Genomic DNA, 26,999 nt, shown 5'->3' on the forward strand with positions numbered 1-26,999 from the left:
CCCCCCCTGTATGTACGCCACTGGTGATTACTGATTAGTGATTCGTATTTCGTGATAGTCTATTATAATATTGTAGATACTGCAAAATTATATATTAAGTGACTTTGGTTCGTTGACTTTCGTTGTCAAATATTAAATTTTTTGAAAACAACATCAATTTTATAAAATTAAGATTATTTAAAGATATTTTTGTAAAAAAAATGTAGTCAACATCGTTCATAATAAGAGCCACAGATTATGTAAGCAATTAATATTTCAATATCTAAAAGGGATGATGGAGTAATTTTAAACAAATAAGCAGGGGTTAGAAAAATATTACTATAAAATAAGTGGCTGTATGGTATCCCCAGAATCCCCCACATTATACACCGAGTGTTAGGTAATTATTTTTAAGCCACATTGATACACAATATTTATTTTATATATAATTTAAAGAAAACTATATTTTGATTTTCGATCATGCTTTTACCTTTTTGCAATACATTTAACTCACAAACAAACATTTTTCATTAAATTATTAATAATATATTTTTATTATAAAAAGAATAGTTTATCAATAATTATATATTCAAAAATTAACTTATAAAATTAAATAAAACGTAATAATTAAATAGCAAAAATCTGACAAAATTTCAGATTAAAAATAGTCATTTGCTGAAGTCGATTTCATAATTGGCAGTTTAATGAGAACCGATTGATGCAGCTCTTGCTATTCCTTCCTCTATTCGTTTTTTATCACCCAAAAATTTTTTTGAAGACACAACATTCATGTCATCATCAAATTCGTAAACGAATGGAATACCCGAAGGGATGTTTATTGAGCAAATGTCATTATCTGATACTCCTGGTTTTTAAAAAAAATTAAACAGTAATGATTATTGAATTTAATATTTTATCATAATATTAAAACAAAAAATAATATTTACCATCTAAATACTTGATAAGACTTCGCAAAACCGTACCATGGGCAACAATCAAAACGCGTTGTCCTCGTTTAATATTTGGCACAATAAAATTATCCCAATAAGGTATAACCCTTTCCATCGTCTCTTTAAGTGATTCGGTAGAAGGAAATTTTTCGCTTGAAGTGTATGAGTGAGCCACGATTTTTGGGTGGCACCAAATGGACATATAATATGCATGTGACTTGTCCATCACAGGTGGAAGAACGTCAAAACTTCTTCTCCAAATCTGTACCTAAAAATAACAAAATTATGTGTTAATTACATAAAAATGTATGTGTTATAATTCAGGTGTAAATTTATTTTGAATTTATACAAAACAAATAATTCAAAGTGAAATATCTCCAAAAACCTATAACAATGGTTGTTTTATAAGGCTAACACATAAATGATATATTTATCATAAAATAATTAAAAAAATTATTTTTTCAAATAGAAATGTTTTTTATAATTAATACATAAAGTTTACAAGTAATGTATTTATTGTAGGCATTTGAATTTCTAATATGAGCACCTACCTATATGTCGTAACTAACAAAATATACCTTTATATTTTGTATTATTTAAAATTAAAAATAAATTCAATACGTCCATAAAATAAAAATTTTTTTAATTTACGAATAGCTGTATTAATAATTGTAGACAGGTTGATTTACCTATTTTTTTTTTCAATAATGAATTTATTCAAATATTTTGGTATTTGAAATTTGTAAATATACTCAAAAACAGACCATATTTTCAAATTCTTTAATTTTTTGTACTAATTCAGAAGTGTCCATTGGCGATACAAACTTTTGTTTTTCAAATGAGACCCCCTTTTCTACCGTAAATAATTTAGTAGATAATTTTTGTTTTTAAAAATTTTGAGGTACCTTTTTCAAATTTTCAAATTTTCTAAGAGTTTCTTAGTTGTTAAAATATTTGTACAAAGAATAATAGTCCTTAAAAATGGTTTTATAAAAATATAAAATAGACGTCAAATTGGATCTAGTATTTATTATACATGGGCCATTTTTACAAATTATTAATATTGATAGATTAATATTAATGACTAAAATTTCCAAATCATTATAGCCTTCATATCTTATAAACCTATTAATATAGGTCTTATATTCTTAGAACACCAAGATAAATAACTAAAACGTACTCATAGGTACGAATTTTGATTCTGATACGTCAACATTTTCAGAAAAATTATCCTGTATTCACTGTATAATTTACAGTTGAAAAGGGGTGTTCTCATTTTAAAAATAGAATTTTGTATCTCCACGGGAGACTTCTTAAGTAGTACAAAAAATCTCAAGAATTTCAAGGAATATCAGTTTTTGAAAAAATCAAATTTTGTTACTTCATTGTATTTCAAAAAAGAATAACTAAAAAATTTTAAATTCAAATTTAGATAACATTTTAAAAAATCACGAACAATAAAACAAATTATTTTATGGATAAAACATCATAGCACGGAAAAATATGCAACGAAATGTATATATGGGGAAATATACGAAGATTTCACCAAAGACCTTATAATAGCAATTTCAAAGAAGAAGCCGAAGGGAACCGTGGTCTTCGAAGAACAAAGAACCCTAAATCTTAACACTCGTATGCATCAAAAATACTAACTAGAGCAATTAAGAACAAAATGGAGAAAATTATAGACGCAAATTTCGGTGATGACCAATTCGGATTTAGAAAAAATATAGAAACTAGAGTGGTGACTTTAGCACTAAGGATAATATAAGAAAAAAGGATTAGACGGAACAAGAAAACCTTCATCGCCTTTGTAGATCTATAAAAAGTTTTTTGTTAGACTACAATGGTATGAATTATTTAAAATTCTCAAGGGAATAGGAATGAAGTACAACAATAGGAGAGTTATCTATAACATAATCAAAAACCAAACAGCTGTAATACAAGATGGTGTTCTATTTATACATTGAAGAAGCAATGAAAGAGGTGAGAACAGAAATATAAGAAGGTGTTAGATTTGCGGACGACATATTAGACGATTCGCGGAAAAAGAAGAAAACCTACAAAATATCCAAATATTGGTAGATAGAATACTAAAAAATAAGTATGGAATGCAACTTAATAAAAAGTATACAAAAAAATGGTTTGTAGTTAAACTAAACCCATTCAACTCAACATATTAAACATAAATAATTAACAAAATACCGCAAGTACAACATAATAATTACATAATAATTAGGAAGGAACTAACAGAAGATGATCGCAGCAAAACAAACATAAACTGCAGAATAGCACAGGAAAAAAGAGCATTTGAAAATAAAAGGCCCATACTGACTACAAACAGCGTCAGCTAGGTGACAATTCTATTTTGAAAACATCTGTTTAAAAATTTAAAATTTAAAAAAATTGGATATACAAATGATAAATAACGATATTTCCTCTAACGATTTTAGTAATTTTGTTGTAATTCAACAAATATTAATTGCAGTGACTTATATTATTATTTTCTATACATAACTAAATTTTCAAAATATTTAGACTTATTTTAAGATATTTATACCACAAACCTATTCACGCCATTCTAATAGATACATCGGTATTGACTTAGAACTTATAAATGTTAATAACAATAAATATACGATATATAAATCCATTATTGCAGAGACCTAGGTACGATATGATTCTATTTATACCTATTTACCTATAAAATATTTTAATATAATGGGTATTTTTAAAAAAAATATTTTGATCTACCCTATTACTAATTGAAAAATAAACTATACTAATAAGAGTTTGAAAAATTATAAAATATCTTCAAAAATAGAGACATCTGACTCCATCTTTTCCACTAAAAATCATTTTTCATATGTAATTGTATATCATTCAATTAAAGTTTAAGACATTCATTATTGTAGTGATCTATAGTACAGCGAGAAAACGCGCCATGCACCGACCATAACTGGTCCTTCCACGCAAAACCCTACCACAGGAGAACCGGTTTCGATAGCAAGGTGATGCGGAGGATGCACAGAATCAGTGCGTTCTCTCGCTGGACAAAGTATAGGTAATCGATGACGAGATACACTCAAATATCTATATCTATACCTACCTACAGCGGATCGATTTCCTTGGTTATTTTTTTAGTACCCACTAGAAATATATGAACCCATGATTACCCATCAAATCCACTGCTTTGTTATAATGAGACTGAGTGTTATAAATACAATTCGGTCATATAAAGATTTTAATAAAACTATTGATAATTACAAATATAAGTGACCACATAAATATAATACCTGACTTTCACCATATTCTTCAGCTAATTCAGCTTTATTAAATCCTGTCAAAGCTCCGTAATGTCTTTCGTTTAGCCTCCATGATTCTTCTACTGGCAAAGTAGGCTGACCAATGTGTTCAGTAATTATTTTTAAAGTCTGATGAGCTCTAGTCAACAGAGATGTATAAGCTTTGTCAAATTTATAATTTGATTCTTTCAACAATTCTGCGCATTCGAGGGCTTCGTTCATACCTAATACGCCAAAAACATAATATATTATACATTTTAAATTATATAAATTTATGAAATGTATGCAATTAGTAAGATAAAATAGTAACTAATATAATGTATAATGTAAGAAATATTAATAAATGTACTGTGTACATAAAATAATTAATAATATTAAAGTAAATAATTTATTTTCGTTTGTATGCATTATACATACTGTAATTAATATCAGGTATATATTACAGCAATATTTAATAGAACATTTTTAGTTTTGTAAATTATTGAATTAAAATAAATATGTTATGCATTTATAAAATATTTAGGTGATATTAATTTGCTGTTATAGTTTTTGAATTTATAAATTATAATTATTAACACGATAAAATAATTATAATATTTATCTTTTATAACTATCTCGAAGTTACTATCATAAATTAATATTATTAAGATCAAATTAATTTGTACCTATATGAGTACTGAGTAGGCATATAACTTTAATTACCTCGATCAGATAAATGTGAATCGTACCATCCACAAAACACATTGTTTTTAGACCATTCGCTCTCACCATGTCTGGCCATTACTACAATTCGTCTTCCCGTCATTTCTGGAATATTACAAAAATAAAATTGTTGTTTTATTAAATTTCAAAATTAGATTAGCAAAAAAATAATTTTAATTATATACAACGATATATTTCGACATTTAACAACAAATAAATGTACAGCAAGGGAATGATACAAGACTTGACACAGATTTTATTTAATTAAAGCGACCTTCTTATAGATAGACAGAGATAGTGATAATTTGTATTATGTAGCACCACGGATATAGGCACATACATCAGCATATTTATTTTTTAAAAATAACTACTTTATTACACTAAGATAAACAAGAGATTCAACTTTTAACTTTCAGATAGGTATGTATAAGATTATCATTATATCAACAATATTATTATTTAATAATTAGGTATAGTAAGAAATTAAGATTATAATAAATATACTATTTTTAACTAAATGTACTAATTCCACTATTTTTATTATAAAATGTCATAAAGTTATATCTTACCTTTCAACACCAGAATAAATAAAAATGAATCACTTTTTATACCAAAGTAAATACATAAAACTATAGCAAACTACTCGATAGTTTTCAACAATATTTTTCAACTCTACAAGGAAAATCTATGAATCATAAATATGATTTTGTTAATAACTAATTAATAATAAGTAACCATGACAAAAAAATCCTTACGCGAAACCGATCACAATTATTTTATTGTGTATCCCAAAAACATATTTAAGTTAAAATATATTATGATATAATATTTTTTCTTAGATCCAACTAACAAACTAATAACCGTAGACACTTGAAATTTTAACCAAAATATTAATTATATAAGCATTTTCCATGTATGGTAACATTTTCAAAACTTTTTGAAATATTTATAAACTTAAAAATTTTTTTTTAAATTATTGTCAATAAAAACTTTTTTACTTAGTAAAAATGTTTGACAATTGAATGCAAGGCTCCTCATAAAATGCTTTAATATCAGTTCAAAAATATTAAAGATACATAGACATGATTATTTTTTATATGCATTAAAGTTCAAATTTAATCAAAATTCATCAAAATCCCTAAAATTTGTAAATTATTTTTCGATTAGAAATTCATAATTAGTTTATAACGTAATTACTATAAAATATTATAATTAATTTTTATTACTCCAATATTACATCGATAAAGCTTTAAATTTGTTTGCAATAAACTAAAGGTTGTAAAAAAAATGAAAACATAATATTGCATGGTAATAGGTTATAGGTAGGCTTTTCAGTGCAAAATAAGCATTTTTTTAAATATGGAATTGCATAATAATTATTATGTTCATTGAGCATAAAATAATACTACTAATTACTATCAATATATTAATATACCTAAACCTATTGGCTAGTAAATATTAATAGTGATTTTATAATAATTAAATTCAAAAAATTTTTAAGATATTTTGTAGAAATAAGCATTACTGTAATCAATTATTGGCTATCGAAATTAGTTAATTTTTTTAAACGAATTTTAGTACTCATTATGTGTGTATATTTTAACAAGAGTTGTGTAGATATTGTACAAAATAATAACATTCTTCAACCACAAAATTAATATCATGCGCACAACATAAGAAATTAGGTAGTAAATAACCATTACCTTTACGTGATTTTATTATGTAAACATTTTTAAACTGCTTTCTCGTGGGCTCCAAAGCTCAATTATTGTAATTGTAATAAAAAATTCAGAGTTTTTTCAATCTACTATGCAATAAATTAAAATATAGTCAATTACTTGGTGAAGTTCTCACGCCAAAGTAGAGAACATTTAATTGGAAAAATGAAAATTCTCATTACGAAAAAATTACCGACGTACAAAACATAAAATTAATAATAAATAGTTTCTAGAGAATTGAACACGATATTTTATATTATAATTAATAAAATAAAACAATTTATATCATAAAACAACAAAATCAATAAAAATTAAATACTAATTAGTGATCGGAAAATAATGTATAATATTAAATCGAAAATATAATGAACCTGTTTTAATTATCGTTACTAAAATAAACATCAAGAATATCGAATGATAAAATATAATATGGATGTTTTCAATACAATATGTTTTATCGTTTTAATATTTACATCATCATTTTTCTTAAATCATATTCATACATATTATATAGTATTTTGCTACAAGCATACAAGAATTATTTAATAATCTGACACGTCAATTAAAATTATAAATTGAAGTTTTTTTTTCATGATGGGTAAAAGCATAAAATTCATTAAATCATACATTTATTTATTAATCTTTATTATTTTCCATTTACGTGTTTTGTATCATGAATTATTATTGTATAAATATGTTAATATAATATCCTTCTGAATTTATAACGTAGGTCAAAAAAGAAAATATATTTTTTTTTTAATAAATCTTTATAATAAAATAATACCCAAAACAATTAGTTAGGTAGGTAGTAAGTTATAAATTATAAATATCTTTTATTTATTCGTTGAAATTAAATTGTTTAAATTCTGCTAAAATACACAAAAATCATAACAATTTAAGGAAAAAAATTTAGTTAAATTAAATATAGCCGACTCATTGAAAATAGCTTGTACTTTTCAATAATAATTATATGTTTTTGAACAGATTTTATTAATTTTAGTGTACCTATATTCAAATATGTTTTTCAGGCTTTTGGTTAGTATCAATATCATGAGTCATGACTAAAATGTGTATATACTTATAGTTGTACATACTAATCATAAAGGTTTATAATATGGGTTAGGTACCACTTTTATTATTATACCTTTTATTCAACCATTTTTGTAACGGTTTGTTTTGTACATAAATGTTAACAGAAAACAAGTCTTTACAAAAACATATTATACCTATATAATAATATGTTAATTATTAAAATATGTTTTGTTATTTTGTTTTTTATAAGATCATAATATGTATAATTTCATGGACAATTCAAATGTAAAAGCCCTTCACAAATTAGGAATTGGTATTTGTTCAAATATCCCAACTGACAAGTTTTACTTATATCTAAAATCGTAATTGTAGAAATAGTATTAAAAACTCAATATTAAAAATTAGCAATATTTTAGTAAGTTGCAATAAACCAACGAATCTAATAGGTACAAACTAAGTATAAAGTAGTGGTAACTTGTGAGTTTGAGAGTTTGAGAGTACACTAACTACTATCAATAGTATAAATTAAACACTGTTCGTATTATTCATAATATTTTCCGTCTTACTAATTTTCAATTTTCTTGGAGCGATAGTTTCTGATCTCAAATCATCGTATAGGTAGTACCTACTTACTATAGTGTATACAAAATGCGATGTTCATGGTATGTTACTGCTACTATGAAATACACAATAACTATAACAATAAAACACTCTAGGAAAAATATTAGGTACCTGGTACCTATTATTGAGAAATTGTAAACTTTATCGATCCGTTCAGAATCTATTCGAAGATATACAGACGCATAACAAGCGAAGATGCGTCGAAGAATATATTTATTTTTACGAGTACCTAGTCTCATCGTTATGCCATATTTTTAAATTTAAAAAACGAAGGTCGTCTATACAAATTCAAATAAAGATGAAAAGATTAAATGTTTGTATAATAATTAATAGTGCACATTTTTAATATACCTACAATCTACATAAATTCACCAATCGGCATCAACATTTGAACATCTGAAAATTGTTTTTAATACCTAATACATGGTTCCTAATTTATTTATATATTTAAGAATACTTGTTTTCTATCGAATACGAATTTTGAATGACTTTTTTTAAATGCAATTTCCAGATGTTATTGTTGTTATTTTCGATGATATATTATATACAAACGATTGAATTGTTGTCAGTTGGAATGCTTTAAATGTAAAGGATACCACGGATCATTGTATGGGAACGAAAGCCGGTCTTGAAGTACGGAGTTGACTACAGTAATCAAGAGATGAGATAAATTAGCTGGCGTATTATTATAAGAGGAGTTCGAGGACGTTTGGAATTCCTCAGACTCGGGTTGAATGAATTACTGCAGTGTATTAAAAAAATTATAATAACAATAATAATAATAATAACTTATAATATCGTATTGTAACTCAACTCATTTGCATAGTTTTGAAATAATTCAATAAACTGCAAAATAAAGTAATTAATACCTGAACATTATTAATAACCACATTCACACACACCGTTCAATAAATGTACTATGTAATACACTAATACGATAGCAAAATGAAAATGTGTCAACGAATTTGTCATTTATCAATAGCAAACATGTATTATATAATGTAGATCTAAACACATATATTATGATATATTGTTCAAAATTCATTAAAAATAATAATATTATTTACATTAGAAATTACGTTGTGAGTTTAGGTGTATCATACATTTATCTAGTCATAAATCTTTTTTGTTTCTAAATATACTGAATAGTAAATAGGAAAGTGATACACGTTTTAAGACACTAACAAATCTTATACAAAATTAATCATTTAACTACGTATTTCGTCATATATTTCTTAAAATGACTTATATGTAATATATATAATTATATAATATAATCTAAGTTATAGCTTGAAAATACGACCCACTATGAAAACTTGAAATTAAAAATGAATACTTTTTATTCAATCCATTTTAACAATACATGTTTTACACAGGACAAAAATATAAATAATATTATTTAAATATCAAATGACCATACAATATAATTCTGTATCTATACCTGTATCTATAGAATGCAATGAACTGTGCCTCTGACCACTATGTCCTACAGTGCAGAGTACGTCGCACTTGGGCCGTATTATAAGAGCAGTAACTTAATATTTTTTTATGGTTTTGTGTTTCTGTTTATATTTTCTTAAAACAACATTGAAAGAATCGAAAAATAAGATAAAAATGTCCACCATAGTAAAATATCGACTGTAATAGTTAGAAGATAAAGTTCAATATTTTCAATTCCAAATATAAATTATATTATTGCGACTATAAAATCTCACAAAATAATTTAATTGCAATGATTTAATGTAAATAAGATAATAGGCTATAGCCCTGGAGTATCTTCCATAAATATTTCAGAAATAAACGTAGGTACCTCTACTAGCAAATAAGTTAATAAAATCCCTTCCTTAAATAAAATTATATATTTGTATTATATACATATTATTATGTACCTATTAGTATACCTTTGGCAAAGTGTCAAAGAATGGTCTGCCAAAGGTATACCGATAAACTTATTATAACTGATTATCATTTTCTTACCATTGACTAATAAATCGATTATTTATAAACATGACTTATAGACTATGTATTTATAAACATAATTAGTAAGTTGTTCTGCTTTTACAATTTTCTAACAATATGTATACCTACTTACAATTTAACTTACATCTGTGATATATTATAATATAGTATGAAAATTGCAACATAATTATCTAATACATCAAAATACTTAAATACCCTCGTATGTGATTTTCATGAAAGCTCCATTTTTATATAAATTACATAATATTATTAATCCTATAGGAATGTAAGAACACTTCGTGTATTCTTATAACAAAATAATAAAATTAAGGTTTTTGTCGATGAGTTTTTAAATTTAATACGCATTACATACAGTTTAATTTAGATCTTTAATTAGTTTTGGCCATGATAAAATAATTGAATTATACTTAAATTTGTATACAATTTTTACCAAAGTATTTCAATAATAAGTAAACTGTAAAAGAGTAATCCTCGCGATAAATGTAAACATTCATAATATATTAATTAACTTTTCGATCATTTTATGGGAAAAAAACTGTATTGTCTGTACCTATTCATAGTATTTTAAATAAGTTCTTCTCCAAATAATCATTAAATAATATATAGATAAATTATACAGATATATATACTCGTATTAAAACATAAGTTAAAATAACCAACTAGCAAAGAAACAGATCATAGAAATTAGGAATTATATATTTTCAATAATTAACTGACACCATGATGAACTTATAAAGTATAAACGTTGATAATTATGTGATAAATATAAGTTTTATTATTAAATTATTTAAATACTTTAATGATAAAATTCTGGAAGACATAAATCTATTCAATGTATGAATTACTTAAAATATATTTATACCTTCATAAACAAGAAAATAAACATTTTTTTCTTTGTTGTAAAGAAAATCAAAATAAGTAGTACCTACGTTTAATAATTTCTTTGAAACATGAAATGAAGCAGTATCCTAAATCCTTATTTAATATATAAAAACAAATTTAAAGTTTAAATTGTCATCACTTATATACAACACCTATCTACTTTAGAACCCTGTTCTGCCGGAGGCATTTGCCTCTCTTTTCCTCTCTCTCTCTCTCTCCCTCACACACTATACGTACGATTTAAATTGATATTGTGGTTTTATAATATACACATGAATTTGATTACATATCCTTAAGTCGTAACATAAAAAAAACTGCACAAATAATTTCTTTAATCGTTACAGGGTTCCCAAAGTATCATGTTTTATTAAAATTTTATATAATAACTATACTATAACTATACCTATACTATATAGGTACTTTGAATTTTTTTTCACTCAAATTGAATAATTAATACCGGCTTATTATAAATGCACCTCGAAACAAACTTTTTTATTAGTTCACAAAATATGTTTTCATTTTTGGTTGAATTAGAATAAAAATACCATGGTATATTTGCGAACACTGGCAATAATACAAACAAAATGCAATTTATGTAAGTACTTGCTTTAAAACTATGAACATTTTTTTGTAATAATATTACCAAAACTAACGGAATAGTGTATAGTTGAATGTAGAAATAGTTTAATAGGTTTATTTATAAATTGTAATACAAATAATTATGAAAATTACCCGTAGTATTTGTATATATGTAATAAAATAAAATTTGTCTGATCTGCAATTTTTATGATTGTGTTGTAAAAACTAAAAACTAAAATAGAATTACGTAAGTGATAATGACATTATTATTGCCGAATTGTATTCAATCTAATTTACGTTTTTTATGACAAACTACCTAACTATCGAATTAATTAACACGAATAACTTAGTTTTTTATTTATTATAAAAAAACATTTTAGAAATTCAATAGCGATATTATGTTGGTAATATTATAGCTTTAGATAAATAATTATCAATATAAAACAAAATGTTGTCAAACAAACTTACTTATGAATTTAACTCTTATCTCGTATTTAGAATTATAATGCTTTTATACAAATTAGTTATAAAGAGATAAATTAATGTATAGTTTATGTAGATATCAATGAAAACAGTAAGCCAAAGTGATATTATTTTACATACTCAATACCTATACAATATTTTATTTATGTATATTATTATTATTTTTTCGTTCGATTTACAATCTGTAATAATATTATGTAGTACGAAAGTCTTAAGAAGTTTATGTAGTCTAAAAACCTTTGTAGTTGAAGTTTTATCTACCAAATTTAAAAATAAAAATTGTGAAGATAGTGAAGATATTTATTTATTTAATACATTAACAAGACTTGAAGGCGTGGTGAAAGAACTAAGAAGTAAGAACCATGCAGTGACGTTATTTTGGTATATAATTTTAATATTTTATGTCATTTAAATATAACTTAATATCAACCCAGATTTTCAACTGTTACTTTTATCTATAACCTAATTATTATTACTTAAACATAATTTATTTTCTATAAGTACTTTAATATTTACTTTAAAAAAATATAGATAGGTACCTACTCGACAATATTATTCATATAACGAATCAAAGTAAGTTTCATTTCATTATTATTTTAATAAAATTGTTAATTTACCTGTTCTGAAAAACAAATCGATTTGATTCATTCAATTACTTCATAATATAGATTTATAATTGTTCAATTCGTTTGATAATTTGTACATAAAAATCATAATATTATGGAAAACTATTATAATACATGTACTATAAAAAATTGTTTATCCATATGAATTTATGATACAAATATAATATATAGAATGCACTTTTTTCATTCTTAATTATTATATTATATTATATTTAATTTCATTAAAGAATAATCTTATGTTGGTATATTACTATTAAATATTTATATTACTTATTTTGGAACTAAAAAGAACCATAACATTTCAATTTTCAACAAACAATATTATAATAATGATTTACCTGTTTGCGCTTTGAAAGTTCACAATATTAATATAGTTTGGTCAATACGTGAATACGTGATCATATTATACATGTATTCCTATACTTCCAAGTTAATACTTACTACTTCTATTACAATTGAAAAATTCTATTGAATCAAATATTTATGTTTGTAGGTACCTATTTTACTATTAAATGCCTTTCCATAATATATCTACAGACTACAGTGTACTTACTAAAGACAAAACACAACAGTATAGATAAGATTGTGGTTATGGTTATTCATACAATACCTATTATACTAGACGAGTATGCGCGTTTTCATAATACTATCGTTGACATTATAAATGTATACAAACGAAGATAATAATTAAAAATTATTCTCGTTTGTATTACAATGCAGTATGCACTGGTACTTAAATTAAAATTATGTAAAAAAGTTTAAGTTCAAAATTTTTTCTTGTAATCTCCATGTACGATTAAATTAATACACTTTAATGTTACATTAATACATTATTATATGGTATAAATTGTTATTTTAAGTTTTGTTTTAATTTGCCAATCAAAACCAAGCATAGATACTAGATTATTTTATTTTATGGAAGTACTAGAAACGATTATTTTAGTAGTATTCTTGCTTTTAATACCTTTTTCTGGATGAATAAAATATAAAAAACGTTCAAGAAAAATAATGATTACATAACAGAGGCACCTACCTATTAAATACCTAATATTGGCGCATAAAAAAATTAACTGGTATAAAGACAATAATTGTATTATATATTATTATCTTACACCGTCAGGATTGTCGAGAAAAATATTTGCCAAAATATCTTAGGAAACCCACATAATTATTATATAAGTCGAAATTGCACTGTTTCATAGATTAGATTTAGATTTTTTTTAACGTACCAGAGTTCTGATACCAATGGTCTACATAATTTACGCATCAACCATTAAAAGGACGTTATACACGCAAATAGCGTTATCTCCATCCTACTAATATCGTCCCACTAACACGGCAAATTGATCGTTAAAAATCCGTTAAAAATTCAAAATGATCTCTTACACTGTAATTTTTAACATTACAGTGAATTGGCTTACTTAGGTATTATAGAATATAGAGGTAAGAATATTATCCGGAGACCAGGCTTGTTTTAATATTTTAATTTTGAAGCAAATCATGAGCACTTTAGATTTTACATAGCATTTACAATTTTTAAACGCTCATAACTCGCTTTAGAATAAATTTAAGTATTAATAAGTTAATATTCTCGCCTTTAAATTTGATAATAATTAATAGCTGGTCAATTCACATTATACTGCGGTTAAAAATTACACAGTAGGGTACAATAGTTCATTCTGAGCGTAAGATTTGCAATGTCGATGGTTTGCGAGAAGAAGAGCAAGTCGTAATACTCGTTGAACGCGTAATAAAGTAGGAATTATATTATGTATAGAATGTAGTTAATGTACACTTCGCCGTGCCCGCAACAATTGGGTGGGCGCGCATGATAATGGTGTATTATGTGCATGGCGCACGGTCCTTAAAAATGATTTATTTGCGCACCGACTCGGCGGTGTTTGAGCAAATCTATCGTCGCGTCGGAGGATATCGCAGATATTCGGTAAACGGGTCGATATTATTATTATTATTATAGCGATGTCCGTGGTTACATGTCTGTCACTTTGTAGCGCAGTCGGCAATGGGAGAAGAACTGAACGGAAGAGCGGATAACATAACGATAACAGCAATGCGACAGAAAGCGAATAAAAAAATATCAAGATTCGAAATAATAATAATAAATTATGATTATTGATTGCGTTCCCATAATGTTATATTATTATTATTATTATTGTTGTTGTTGTTGTTGTAGTGTCGAATAGCAACGTCGGAACACGGTGAATCGATCGTGACGGAAAAATTAAAGTGTCGGCGCCGTTATCGTCGTCGGAGATTTTGATTAACAATTGGCGCCAAAACAATACGCGGCCGAAACATATTTTTACTGCGTGTGCCCACACTCCAAGCAGTCTGACACGGTGCGAGACACGGCGACGGGATCAATATAATATTATTATTATTCGACAAGCGACAACGACTTTGTTGTTATTTTTTGGTTACGTCGACGGAGATAAGACCAAGACGCAGAAAAAAAAAACGTGAACCACATCGGTCATCGACATAATTTTACACATCACGCACACACGTACGATATAATATTGTGTACTTAATATCCATAAACGTGAATTATTGTTCCAAGCACACGCACGCTGCAGACCGAGACGACTGCAACGAGACAGGCGGGCGGGTACAATAATATCATGCATAGTAAAATGTGAAAACATCAAATACGGTCGTACGAATAGCAATAATAATAAAAATACTACGATACGATAACTGATATTATAATATTGCAGTAAAAATTAACGATAGTGATTAAATAATAGGCAAAGCAAAGAGCAATTAAGCAAACGTTTAGAGTACCTACCTAAATATTATGAGTAGGTAATATTATATTATTTTCGTATGAGGTACGTACCTATAATATGGCTATATATATATTATATGATATATATAATATATATATATATACTATGTACGGCGTAAACAATTAAATAAATAAAAGTAATAAAAAAATAATAATAAAAGTAATGAATAATAAAATTACATTAATTACAAATAATAATTACACTAACAGAAATAAAAACGCATACAGAACTAAAAAAAAACTTAAAAACAAACTGAAATATCAAAAACAAAACAATGTGTAATGTTTACCACCTACTTGCGATAGAGCACTACTGATATAATAATATATCGTGGCCGTGTATGTGTGTGTGCGTGCGCCGATCGCGCGCTTGCGTGTGTGTGTGAGTGTGCGTGTGTTTGTGCGCGCGCGGGTCGCAGCGCGCCGCCGCCTTGCCGTTCGCTTGCACACCAGGGCAGTTCCAACACTAAACGTCTAAACGTGGACGGCCGTACCGAAGTTATAATAGCACGGCACAGCCGACGGCCTGCTGGTGCTGCTGCTGATGTTCGTAGACGGCGGCGGTGGCAGTGGCGTTTTGTGTACACGCACCGCGTGTTTTGGCTCTAGGTCTGCTGCTGTACTGGTGCGCCGTTGTTGTTATGGCTGCTGCTGTTGTTGTTGTTGTTGTTGTTGTTGGTTTTTTTCTCGAATACGGATCTGCACCGCGCGGCCGTTGCACCGATCACTGCAGACGGACATGCACGGCGCAATTGTGCCTTAGGCGGGGAGGGCCTCCCCACTTCCCCGAATTCGTTTTTCCGGGGGAAGTTTTACCTGTATGCCATCCTAACCGACGTGTGATGGCGGTAGGAGATGTCAGCGAGTGCGGGGGAATAATGTTACCCGTGGAGAGGGGAAGAAACCGGGTGGCCGACGACCGACTTTTGGTGCGCGCGTAGTATGTGCTATCGCTGCAGCGCCGCGCGCTGAGTGCGGTTTTAACGGGTGTCCTCGGACATATTATTATACATGCACTATATTTTATTGTATAATAGGTATAGTACTATACAACACGCACATACACAACGCACCGGAAACGGCGTGGATTATATTATTATTGTTCGTTTCGTGAATGAAATGTACACCGTGTATATAAGGTATGCGGTGGTGTGTCTGCGAGATGGCGTCGGCGGCCGCACAGTGGAGGGATGTCGGAATGTTTAAAAAACGGTGCGCAGTAAAAATTCGTGCTGACGAAATATCTTGCTCTTTTTCGACGTATAAGGGATGCCGCCACCTCGCAGTGTTTGATGCGCGCACGCACACGCACACGCACACGTTCACGCACGATACGAAATCGCGGAGCTCGGTGGTATTGTCGCGTGGCGCCGCCGCCGAACAAAACGTAAATACACGGACGCACACTCGCACCACGCTCGTTTTGTCGGGTCGATCACACCGAAACACCGCAGCCGCCTCCGCGCAGGCCGCTGAGTGCCACAACGTCAGACAGACCGACACGGATCGTGTCGAAAATCGTCAGTGTGCGTATGCGTATGTGTGTGTATGTGTGTGTGTGTGTGTGTGTGTGAGAGATAGAGAGAGAGAGAGAGAGAGTGAGTGAGAAAGTATGAGTGGATGTGGGTGTGTGGGTGTTAGTAGCGCTCCGAAGCGGTGGACTCGGGGTCCGGACCCCCGGAGAATGTCAAACGTAAAATTAATCAAAAATCCAATTTTTTTATTTTTTTTTACCTTTTTTTTTATATTTTGTAAATTGAGCGTGGTAATTTCTATAGCAACGGTTGGTAGTATTTTTCTGATTTTGGACTTCATAATAAATTAGTTTCACACTAAAATTATATATACACTTTTTTTTAATCTTACGATAATAATAGATATTTTGTAGTCCTTGGACAGTTGGACCCCACCTCGCACCCAACCGGTGGTTGCGCCACTGGCGAATGTGTGTATGTGTGTGTGTGTGTGTGTGTGTGTGTGTGTGTGTGTGTGTGTGTGTGTGTGTGTGTGTGTGTGTGTGTGTGTGTGTGTGTGTGTGTGTGCGTGGGCTGTATTGATAGAAACAGCTCTCAGATATTTCCTGCAGCTTCGGCGTGATTCGAACAATTTATTATATCACAGATATCCATTACCTATCAGTTTTTCGTCCGAACGCCATATCGGTTTCCCACAGGATTTGCAGTTTTCTGAAGGACACGCAGAGAAATTCACCGAGAAGTTCCATCGGCGCTAATCCGGCTTCGTGTGCTGTCACGTCTTATCACACTTTCTCTATCGTGAAAATTCTTCCCTTTCACCGGCACGTTCCATGCGTACATTGCGATGTAGTTAAACTGATCCGTTCCCCTCTCGACACCCGACCACGATATCAACTACTCGTCATTAATTAGTATCTCAGTATATTATGATATTATATCAACATGTAGTCACGTATATAGGTATACTCTTTGTGTATACAAGAATATAATCCACCGATAAAAAATGCACAGCGATCAATAATTAAAATATGTTATACCTATTGTAAATATATAATAATATCGACCGCCATTTATAATTTATGCACATCGGCATAATATTTATTATAATCGTTTCCGTAATTATTTAAGTATTAATTTTTTCTATCGACACAACGACACGACGTTATCCCTCCCCATTCGCATAATGTGCCTCATATAGTAGCAAGCGCCAACGTTTTCGAAATTGAATCGTGTTTGTGGATAACCATCATTTGGAGTGGACATAATATCTCTATAATTAATGTTTAGGTATATTTTAAAAACAGTCAAAGATTCATTACCGGATCGACTACTAATATTAATACAAAGTACAATGATCAAATCATTATAACACTTAATACGGTCGATTTGTATTAATTAACATTAACATACTTTCATATTTTAATCGTTTTTTATTATACGTCATAGTTTATTGAAGTTCACGCAGTGATTATTTACAGTGATTGGATGTAATAGTGTTCCGTTGTAATTGATTATATTTTTATCACGGCTTCTGATATAGTAATATGTAAGGCTTAGATTTATATGTATTTATTATATCAAAAGCTCATGTACTTGGTATACATAAATATGTGCTAAAAAATTAACATAATTTTATTTATTTATAATTTTTAACTATTAATACATTAAATAAAAGTTTAAACTTATTAATACGAAACATTAGTGTCTTAAAATTGAATTACTTTTATAATTACAATGGATTTCACATATATGTACATTGTACTTACATTTTAAATTAATGTATGATTTATTAAAAATGATAGCAAATTTGGCTGTGAAGAGCTGACTTATATTGATTCAACAATTAATGATAATTTTCTATTAACAAATGTTATTGGAAAGTGTCGAAGAAATTCACATAATCACATCCCCTAATAAATCATAATATCTAAAACGTTTATGTTTCCTCTCTCATAAATAGTAAATAGTTACTATCTTGCAATAGAATATTATACATAAGACGTATACATTAAAGTTACTAGTAATCAAATATAATATTATTTCTAAACAGTAAACATTTTACAGTTTACATTTAATGTAAAAGTTATTATTGACTGCATTTTTTTTTCATGGTAAACATAAGAGTTAGTTACTTAATAGCAACATTTCTATTTTTTATGAAAAAGAGTTTAATATACTATACATCTAAACATATACAATTGTCTAGGAATACACCTACTTTAATAAGAAAATATATTGCTCAATAGACGATAGTGGTTTTGGAAACATGCAAATATGGCGAATTTAAAACGCTTATACTATTATACTAGTCATAACTCGTAGACAAATTATCGCTAGATGACAACTCTTTATTTGAGGTTTTGTTTATATTATTTCAAAATATCAAACAAATTTTTTCCATTTTGAATTAATTTCAATTTATAAAAAACGCGGTATGTAATAAGTGATGGGCTTAAAATATCAGTGATACCTATAGTTATTAGTAAAACGGAAAATTAGCAAACAATTTCAAAACGATACAGTTAAAATATTTATTTTAACTACGATTACAGTTCCGACGCTCTGTACTTAACCTAACCTAACGTAACCCACAGAAGTATATTAATATGTATGATGTGATATTCCCTTTTGTTTGACATTTTAAACGATTTTTATTTCCAGGAAAAGACAAGTGATCAAAGAATAAATTAATATCGACTCTAAAAAGTAATAACAGACCAAAATAGAATCAAATTTGTAAATTATACTAATAATAAATAATTCCATTTTTACAACAATATAAAATTATTATAAAAAAAAATATTATCAAGATCTAACCTAACTTACTGCACAACGTGGTAATTAATTATTTTTTTGGTGGTAGGCTTCGAAATATATTGAGGGTGTAACCTCCACTCTCCTATCAGTGCCTATGCATATAAAATATTATTAATCCTTTTTTAGATAGCGCATATGCAATAAATACAGACTAAATCACAAAATGCGTGTCACGGCTCGTCGCATATTAATTAATTTTCTGATATCTATTCAATAAAATAAATCACATTAAAAATTATTAATATTAAAGTACCAATAATACCATAAGTTTTCCGTGTTCCATAAAGTAAAATATGATATTACAATAAGTTGACAGATACATATAATATGAGGGACACGCATCTATAATATTATATATGTTATGTATAAGATTTAACAGTGGAAGAATTATCCTGATTGAAAAATGTTGGACTATTTTTTGCCGATAAAATTAAAAATATAAAGATCCAATACGAAAAGATCAGGACTTTTTTTATGGTTCTATTTGAGCCAGATTAAAATATGTATTTATGTAAGTATAAGAACTACACAGTACATAATACATAATTTACAAAACACTGAGTTTCAAAGGTACATTTAGTTTTCATCCAGTTAAAAAATAAATGTTATAATGCATTATTATCAATAAATAAATTATAAGTTATAAATTATTTTCAATTAAATCCTGAGATTGTATCCTTAAAGTAGTGCCACTGCATGTTTCACGCAACCATGTTTAGTTATTTCTTTACAACAAAATTAATTTTTTTATATAAATAATAAATCTATACGAATGTAAATATTTTTTATTTTTAATAAAAAAATACAAAACAATTATTTTACCTTAAGTGGAAGATGATGTACCACTCTGATTCTGGACGATTGCTGTCTATATACCTGATAGTTTTAGACTTAAAATTATTTTTATTACGTATGTCAATCAAAAAAAAAAAATTATCATACAAACAAATTTTAACCTTGTAAAGTATTTCCTCACAAGTTACTAGACAAAATATTAACATTTGTGACATATTTTTCTTGTGAACTAAGTATATATATAGGTGGGTACGTGATATGACTGCCTCTCCCTTCCAATCAAAAATCCTGGCCACTTCTCGTTATCATATTTTTTTTTAACACTATTACCTACATGAAATATATTTTAATACTGCTCTACTACTATGTATTAAGGGTCCAATATCGGCAATAAATATCTTGATTTTATAATACAACAATATTATACTCTTTTAAAAATGTAATCGACACCATAGACATAATTTCATGATTTATCAAGTTTATCTATTTTATTGTTTAATTACAAGCATAATATACAGAATTAAAATTTTAATAAATAATAATGATAATAATAGGTATACCTTTTATAGTATATTTTAATATTCATTATTCTTACATTCAAATTTGTTTTTATTTTTTATTAGTACATAATTATATGAGTATTGAGTCTAGACAAATTCTTGGACATTTATTTTATCTATTCACATTTCATGATCAGCATTTACCATACTGATAAAATTAATGTTATATAAAATATTTTTATTATTTTTATTTTAATTGGTTGAAACTTGCAACATAATTTAATATAAATATTAACACACATAATAATTTATACACATGTATCTGAACGTAGCACATTCGGCTCCCGTTTTACAAAAAGTTTAATTCCCAAACGGCTCCAGTTTTTTACAACAAAAATTCTTTTCCACTTCATACATACTTGGGACTGTCTTAAAAAAGGTGTGGTTAAATATGTGATGGTGTTGTTTTACATTTTATATTCTATGAAAATTATAACAAATCATATATATAGGTAGTTCCTAATTGATATACTAAAATGTGTTGTTTTTTTTTTTAAATTTTAGCAATAAAAAATAGAAAAATGTATAATTATATAAAAATCATACATTGAGTATATTTGTGTGAACCTATTTCGACGGGAGCCGTTTGGGATGCACCGAATTATTCTACACCGTTCTATAAAATCATTTTTTATCTTAACATGTTTACTGAATATTTAGACAATAATATGTTTATTATACCTAGATGTTCATTATAGTATTACAATATGACATGTGTACAAAAATTAATTATACGCAAATAGTTTAAATGGATCCATCAGTATTATTAATATTATTATTTACCTTAACTATATGGCTACCGTTTTCGTAACCCCGTGTCCCTAATTACTTTTTATTATTAATTTTTACAACAAATAGCTTACAAAAACAATAATAAAAATTTTACAATGTATTTAAGTCAAAGATAAGAAGCTACATGAATGCATCTATATTTTTCAAATTAAAATATTATACCTAATATTGTGCCTATATCTTAAAAAGTATTGTGGCTTACCGTTTAATTACAAATTTACAATATATCTACTGAACATTACAGACTATAATTATAATAGTTATATAATTTATAGAAATATTGTGTATACACTATACACTCTATACGACTACACGTGTCACGTCAATACACTATATACTTTTATACAACAATGATACGTAATTTAATGATTAGTACCACAGTACATGTAACTAGGTAGTAGGTAGTCTGGTAGTAGCCAGTAGGTACATACAAAATATATTTAACTCTACATACCTACGGGCTACGAGTCTACGACGGAATATTTTTATTGTTGCAGAATGATTATACGGCTATATACACTAGATATCGAGTTCAAATTGTAAAAGTTTTCATTAAATAATATTATATATTATTTGACAAGGACATTATTAATTATTATCATATAAAAAATAATGGGTTGGTAGGTGGGTAAGGCTCAGATGTACATTAGCTATCTGAACTTTAAATACTTATAAAAAAAAAGGTGACTATTGATCTTTAATATTTATTAACTGCTATCATAACAACTTATACAGAATCTTGTATTAAACTTAAAAGCATTTCGACCAACGAAAAAAATGTTACTAACTTTTATAGAAAAAAACTAAAATTATTGAAAATTAGAAATGTCTATTGATAAATAGCTCAAAAAGAATAAAAAAAATATTATATTGTAAATAAAATTTTAATTTTTACGTTTGGTGAAAAGATTTTCAAGTACTTACGGTTAATAGTTTTTGAATACCTAACAACAAAATAAGAAAATGTTTGTATGAGAATTAATTGTTAATTTACGGGTGAATATTCAATGTCTAACTTAAAACGTTCGTAAAAATTAATTTGACGTGATGGTAAACTTTTTTATTGTTAAATGTAGAAAAACTTAAGGAACATTTTGTACACACATTTCAATTCTTAGATTACCAACCTATATTGAGCAACATAATTAATAGGTATGGATTTCGATTGTAAAATATAGAGATGTATCATGTATAGTTACCTAAATCCAAAGGTGGAGGAATTAACTTGTTAAAAAGTTTATTTTTTAAATTCAATTAGTTAAATTTTTTGTTTTTAACTTATTAACTTAACTTTTGTTAACTTTTTATTGAAGGAAATTTAATTAAATTAACTTAACTTGCCCAACCTAGGTTATATCTAGTTGTTATCTTTATTATATTTTAAATTATCTATATTTATAAAAATGGAGCCAAAAATGTATAACAATTCATCAATTGAGAACGGCCGGAACGACTTGGCTCAAATTGTTTTTAGATGTTCGTGATTTTCAGGAGAAGATTTCAACAAAAGAAAATTTTAAGAAATTCCACCGGAAAAGTAGAAAATCTGGATGTAAAAAATAAAACAGTGTATTCAGTATTGTATATTGGTGGCTATTGGTAATCGGGCATGGTTGTTATATTATATACTTCTATACTCTATTTTATTATATAAAGAGGAGTTGTTAGTTACCGATGTTGAAAGTAATCTCTGGAACTACTGAACCGATTTCGAAAATTCTTTTACCAAACCTTCGAATTATTAGAGACGACCTACGAAAAGAATGTTTTACTCATAGCCAAATGTATTTTATAATTGTTTCAAATATAAGGCAATAGCATTGCCGGGTCAGCCATCTTATACCATTATGAAAATCCCGTGTCACAATGTTTGTCCGACAAACAAAACGACAAACTTGGTATAACATTGATACTCTAGATTGAAATCATACACTTACGTACAAACAGCACGGGGACCGCGATTTACCGCAGGTAGATTGCCTATTTGATAATATACTGCTGTGAATTAGAATGTTTACTCCGGGCAACGAAAAAGTTAAGATATGTTTTGAACGCCATCCACCAAATATTTAATAACGAATGGAACAAAGTTTGGGTCATATAGAGTTGGTACATTTAGCGAGCAACGAAGTGCACGGGGTCAGCTAGTTATTTTTATAAACTTCTTAAAATTGTATTTAATTTGAAATATTATATTGAATATATAAATATATAGTACCTACCTACCTAAAAGAGTTTATTTTTATTTTTACAGGATTATAAGAATTTATACAATATAATATACATATATTTATGCATAAAAAGTACATACTATACGATGTGTGATAGATGATAGAAAAACGTAAATGGATGTTACATTAATAAGAAATCACACATCAAATTGACATTTTGCTTGAAATCCAATATGAAATACAAAATTAAAAAAAATAATAGGTAGGTACCTACTTCTCAACACCAATTTTATAATTTACATCACTACAGATTAATACTATTATTTTAATGGTTTATCACCATCCAGGTCTTAACTCCTCGGAAACATGTTATGTTTGAAATTATTATTAAAGGTGACCACCAAATATCATATTATATAATATATGCAATAAACAAATTATACATTATTATAATATTATATTACTAAATGCTTAGTGAATATATTACATGATAATAAAATAATTATTATAGAATTGAATAAATCTATAAATCTAAGAATGTTCCGACAAATTGATTAATTTTTATTCATACTGTATAAATATTTAAATTCCTCAATTATTTCAGAAATTTTCATTGATAAGCTTAAAATAAAAAAACCACATAACTTGGTTTTTATATTATATTATAGCCTATGATTTGGAATGAAATCTATTAAGGAAAACGTGCAGTGGAATGTCAAAATTATTTTGCCATACTTTTATAGTCATATGTCTTTAGGCTAAATATATCAATAACTTCTTTAACTAGGTCAAAATGTAGAAAATAATATGTAGACATATTGATGTTATTGCATTTCGATCTTTAGATGCAATTTTTATCTAATGAAAACAAGTAGGTAGCACATTTTTAGTTATGATAAACAAAAGTAACACCAGATTCTAATTTAAAATGTAAACCTCATAATTATAAACCTATAAATATAAAACTATGAAATAATTATTAATTTAAATATATTTACCTGCCTATCTTCAGATCCTTATACTTAGAATAAATATTTGTATGGTAAAAAATGTATCGCACAACAATATTATGTATTATTATTAAATCCCTTGTTTCAGCATGCAGCTATATTTTATTCTATTGTAATTAAATAAGTCGCATAGGTACAATTAAAAATATTCATTAACATATTTATACGTACACCTCACCCATAATGTAAAACATTCAAATCAGTTTTTTCACACCAATAATATAACATATGCATAACATCATTTACTGATATGGAAAATAACAATAAAATTACGTAAAACTCAAACAAAGATGTATTATAATGTATGGTAAATATTATATCACATGCTTAAGGATATTAAAGTCTCTAAAAATTTAGTAAAAGATTTGAACTTTTTCAGAATTTAAAAGATCGTAAATCACTATAATATCATAGCTCCAGTTTTGATTGTAACTTAAGAAAACTATTGTATTACTTTTAAATAATTGAACATTCAAACCAGGATAGTAGGTATAGCATCCGTTATATTATGATAAAAATAATGACAAAAATTAAAATAGATTAAGTTTTAATCTTAAATTAAAGTAATGCGTAGGCACAATGTCATGTCATGACTTAAGAGGATTTATATCAGTTAAATAAACAGGACAAAACCAAATAACCGATAAATGAATAAAAAATTTAACTAGGTATCACTATCTTTCGTTTTGATAAATGTCAGACGTAAATACGGAATGTTTCACTATGTACAATGTACTGTATATGACTATATCTATAAATGAAAATATAAAAGTGATAAATTTGTATGAATATTTAGGTACAAACGTACACCATTTAAGTAAAAAATTACTTCTACGTCAAAACTAAATTATTTTACGGAACTTATCAAATTACTTCTAAGAAAGTTTTCTCCGATACATTAACATGCAAATACTTACGATTTAAAAATACCTATATTAACTGTATATACCTATATTATCCCTGGTAGTTTAAATATTTATAAAATATGGAAATAGCAATTTAATATTATACAGCTAAAAATTAAAATAGATTCTGGAAATTGTATAATTTTTTTATAATAATATATTTACTGATTTTGGGTAAAATCATATTAAAAATATATGGCTGCATATTGCAATAGTTGCTATAGCTATAAATATAAATACAATATCTACGTAAACAAAATTAAATTTACCAAATTGATATTTTTTTGTATTTTATAAAATGTCATGTTTAAAATACAAGGACTGTTTAAATATTATGTATAATTAAATAATAATAACATAACAATATTATCATATTACAACGTTACAATGTTACAAATTGAAAAAAAATTCTAATTACCTATAGGTACAAAATATGTTAATATGAATTTATACAAACTGAACGAAAAAAAAATGTAATGGAATTTATGATGAATGACAAGTATTGTAAAACATGTTTTATTCAGAGCTGCACTGAGAAATGGCGTATTTGCGAGGGTAGAGAGAGTTAAGTTATGAAGAATAATATCCCCTTGAGCTACAAGTTTATGTAATACAGTTTTATATTAAAAATGATAATACAATTTAAAATATTTGTTATATTTTTTAGGCACTGTTATATAAAATTACATCTCCCCTTCCCGAAAAACACAAAATAATATTTTATCAATGCATACAATATACAAATTATTTATCATACTTTATAAAATAATTGATTTAATATGAAAAAATATATGATCGATGCCTA

General features: G+C 27.2%; 1 protein-coding gene across 1 annotated transcript; it reads right to left on the minus strand.

Moving 5' to 3' along the window:
• Positions 1–625: 625 nt before the first annotated feature.
• Positions 626–16,305, minus strand: LOC100165955 (2,3-bisphosphoglycerate-dependent phosphoglycerate mutase). The gene is made up of 5 exons (XM_029486852.1): positions 16,161–16,305; positions 4,937–5,041; positions 4,226–4,458; positions 927–1,197; positions 626–844 (listed from the first exon to the last, which is right to left on the minus strand). The coding sequence occupies exons 2-5, from the start codon at positions 5,037–5,039 to the stop codon at positions 681–683; spliced, it is 771 nt and encodes a 256-aa protein (XP_029342712.1). The 5' UTR covers positions 5,040–5,041; positions 16,161–16,305; the 3' UTR covers positions 626–680.
• Positions 16,306–26,999: the final 10,694 nt, after the last annotated feature.

This window comes from Acyrthosiphon pisum, chromosome A1, assembly GCF_005508785.2.
Source record: "Acyrthosiphon pisum isolate AL4f chromosome A1, pea_aphid_22Mar2018_4r6ur, whole genome shotgun sequence".
Taxonomy (NCBI): Eukaryota; Metazoa; Arthropoda; class Insecta; order Hemiptera; family Aphididae; genus Acyrthosiphon; species Acyrthosiphon pisum.

Coding starts and splice junctions, on each gene's coding strand:
- LOC100165955 (XM_029486852.1), bottom strand. CDS start 5,039: ATGACGGGAAGACGAATTGTAGTAATGGCCAGACATGGTGAGAGCGAA. Junction 4,459..4,936: donor TTCACATTTATCTGATCGAG/GTAATTAAAGTT, acceptor TTGGCGTATTAG/GTATGAACGAAGCCCTCGAA. Junction 1,198..4,225: donor AAGAATATGGTGAAAGTCAG/GTATTATATTTA, acceptor TGTTATTTTTAG/GTACAGATTTGGAGAAGAAG.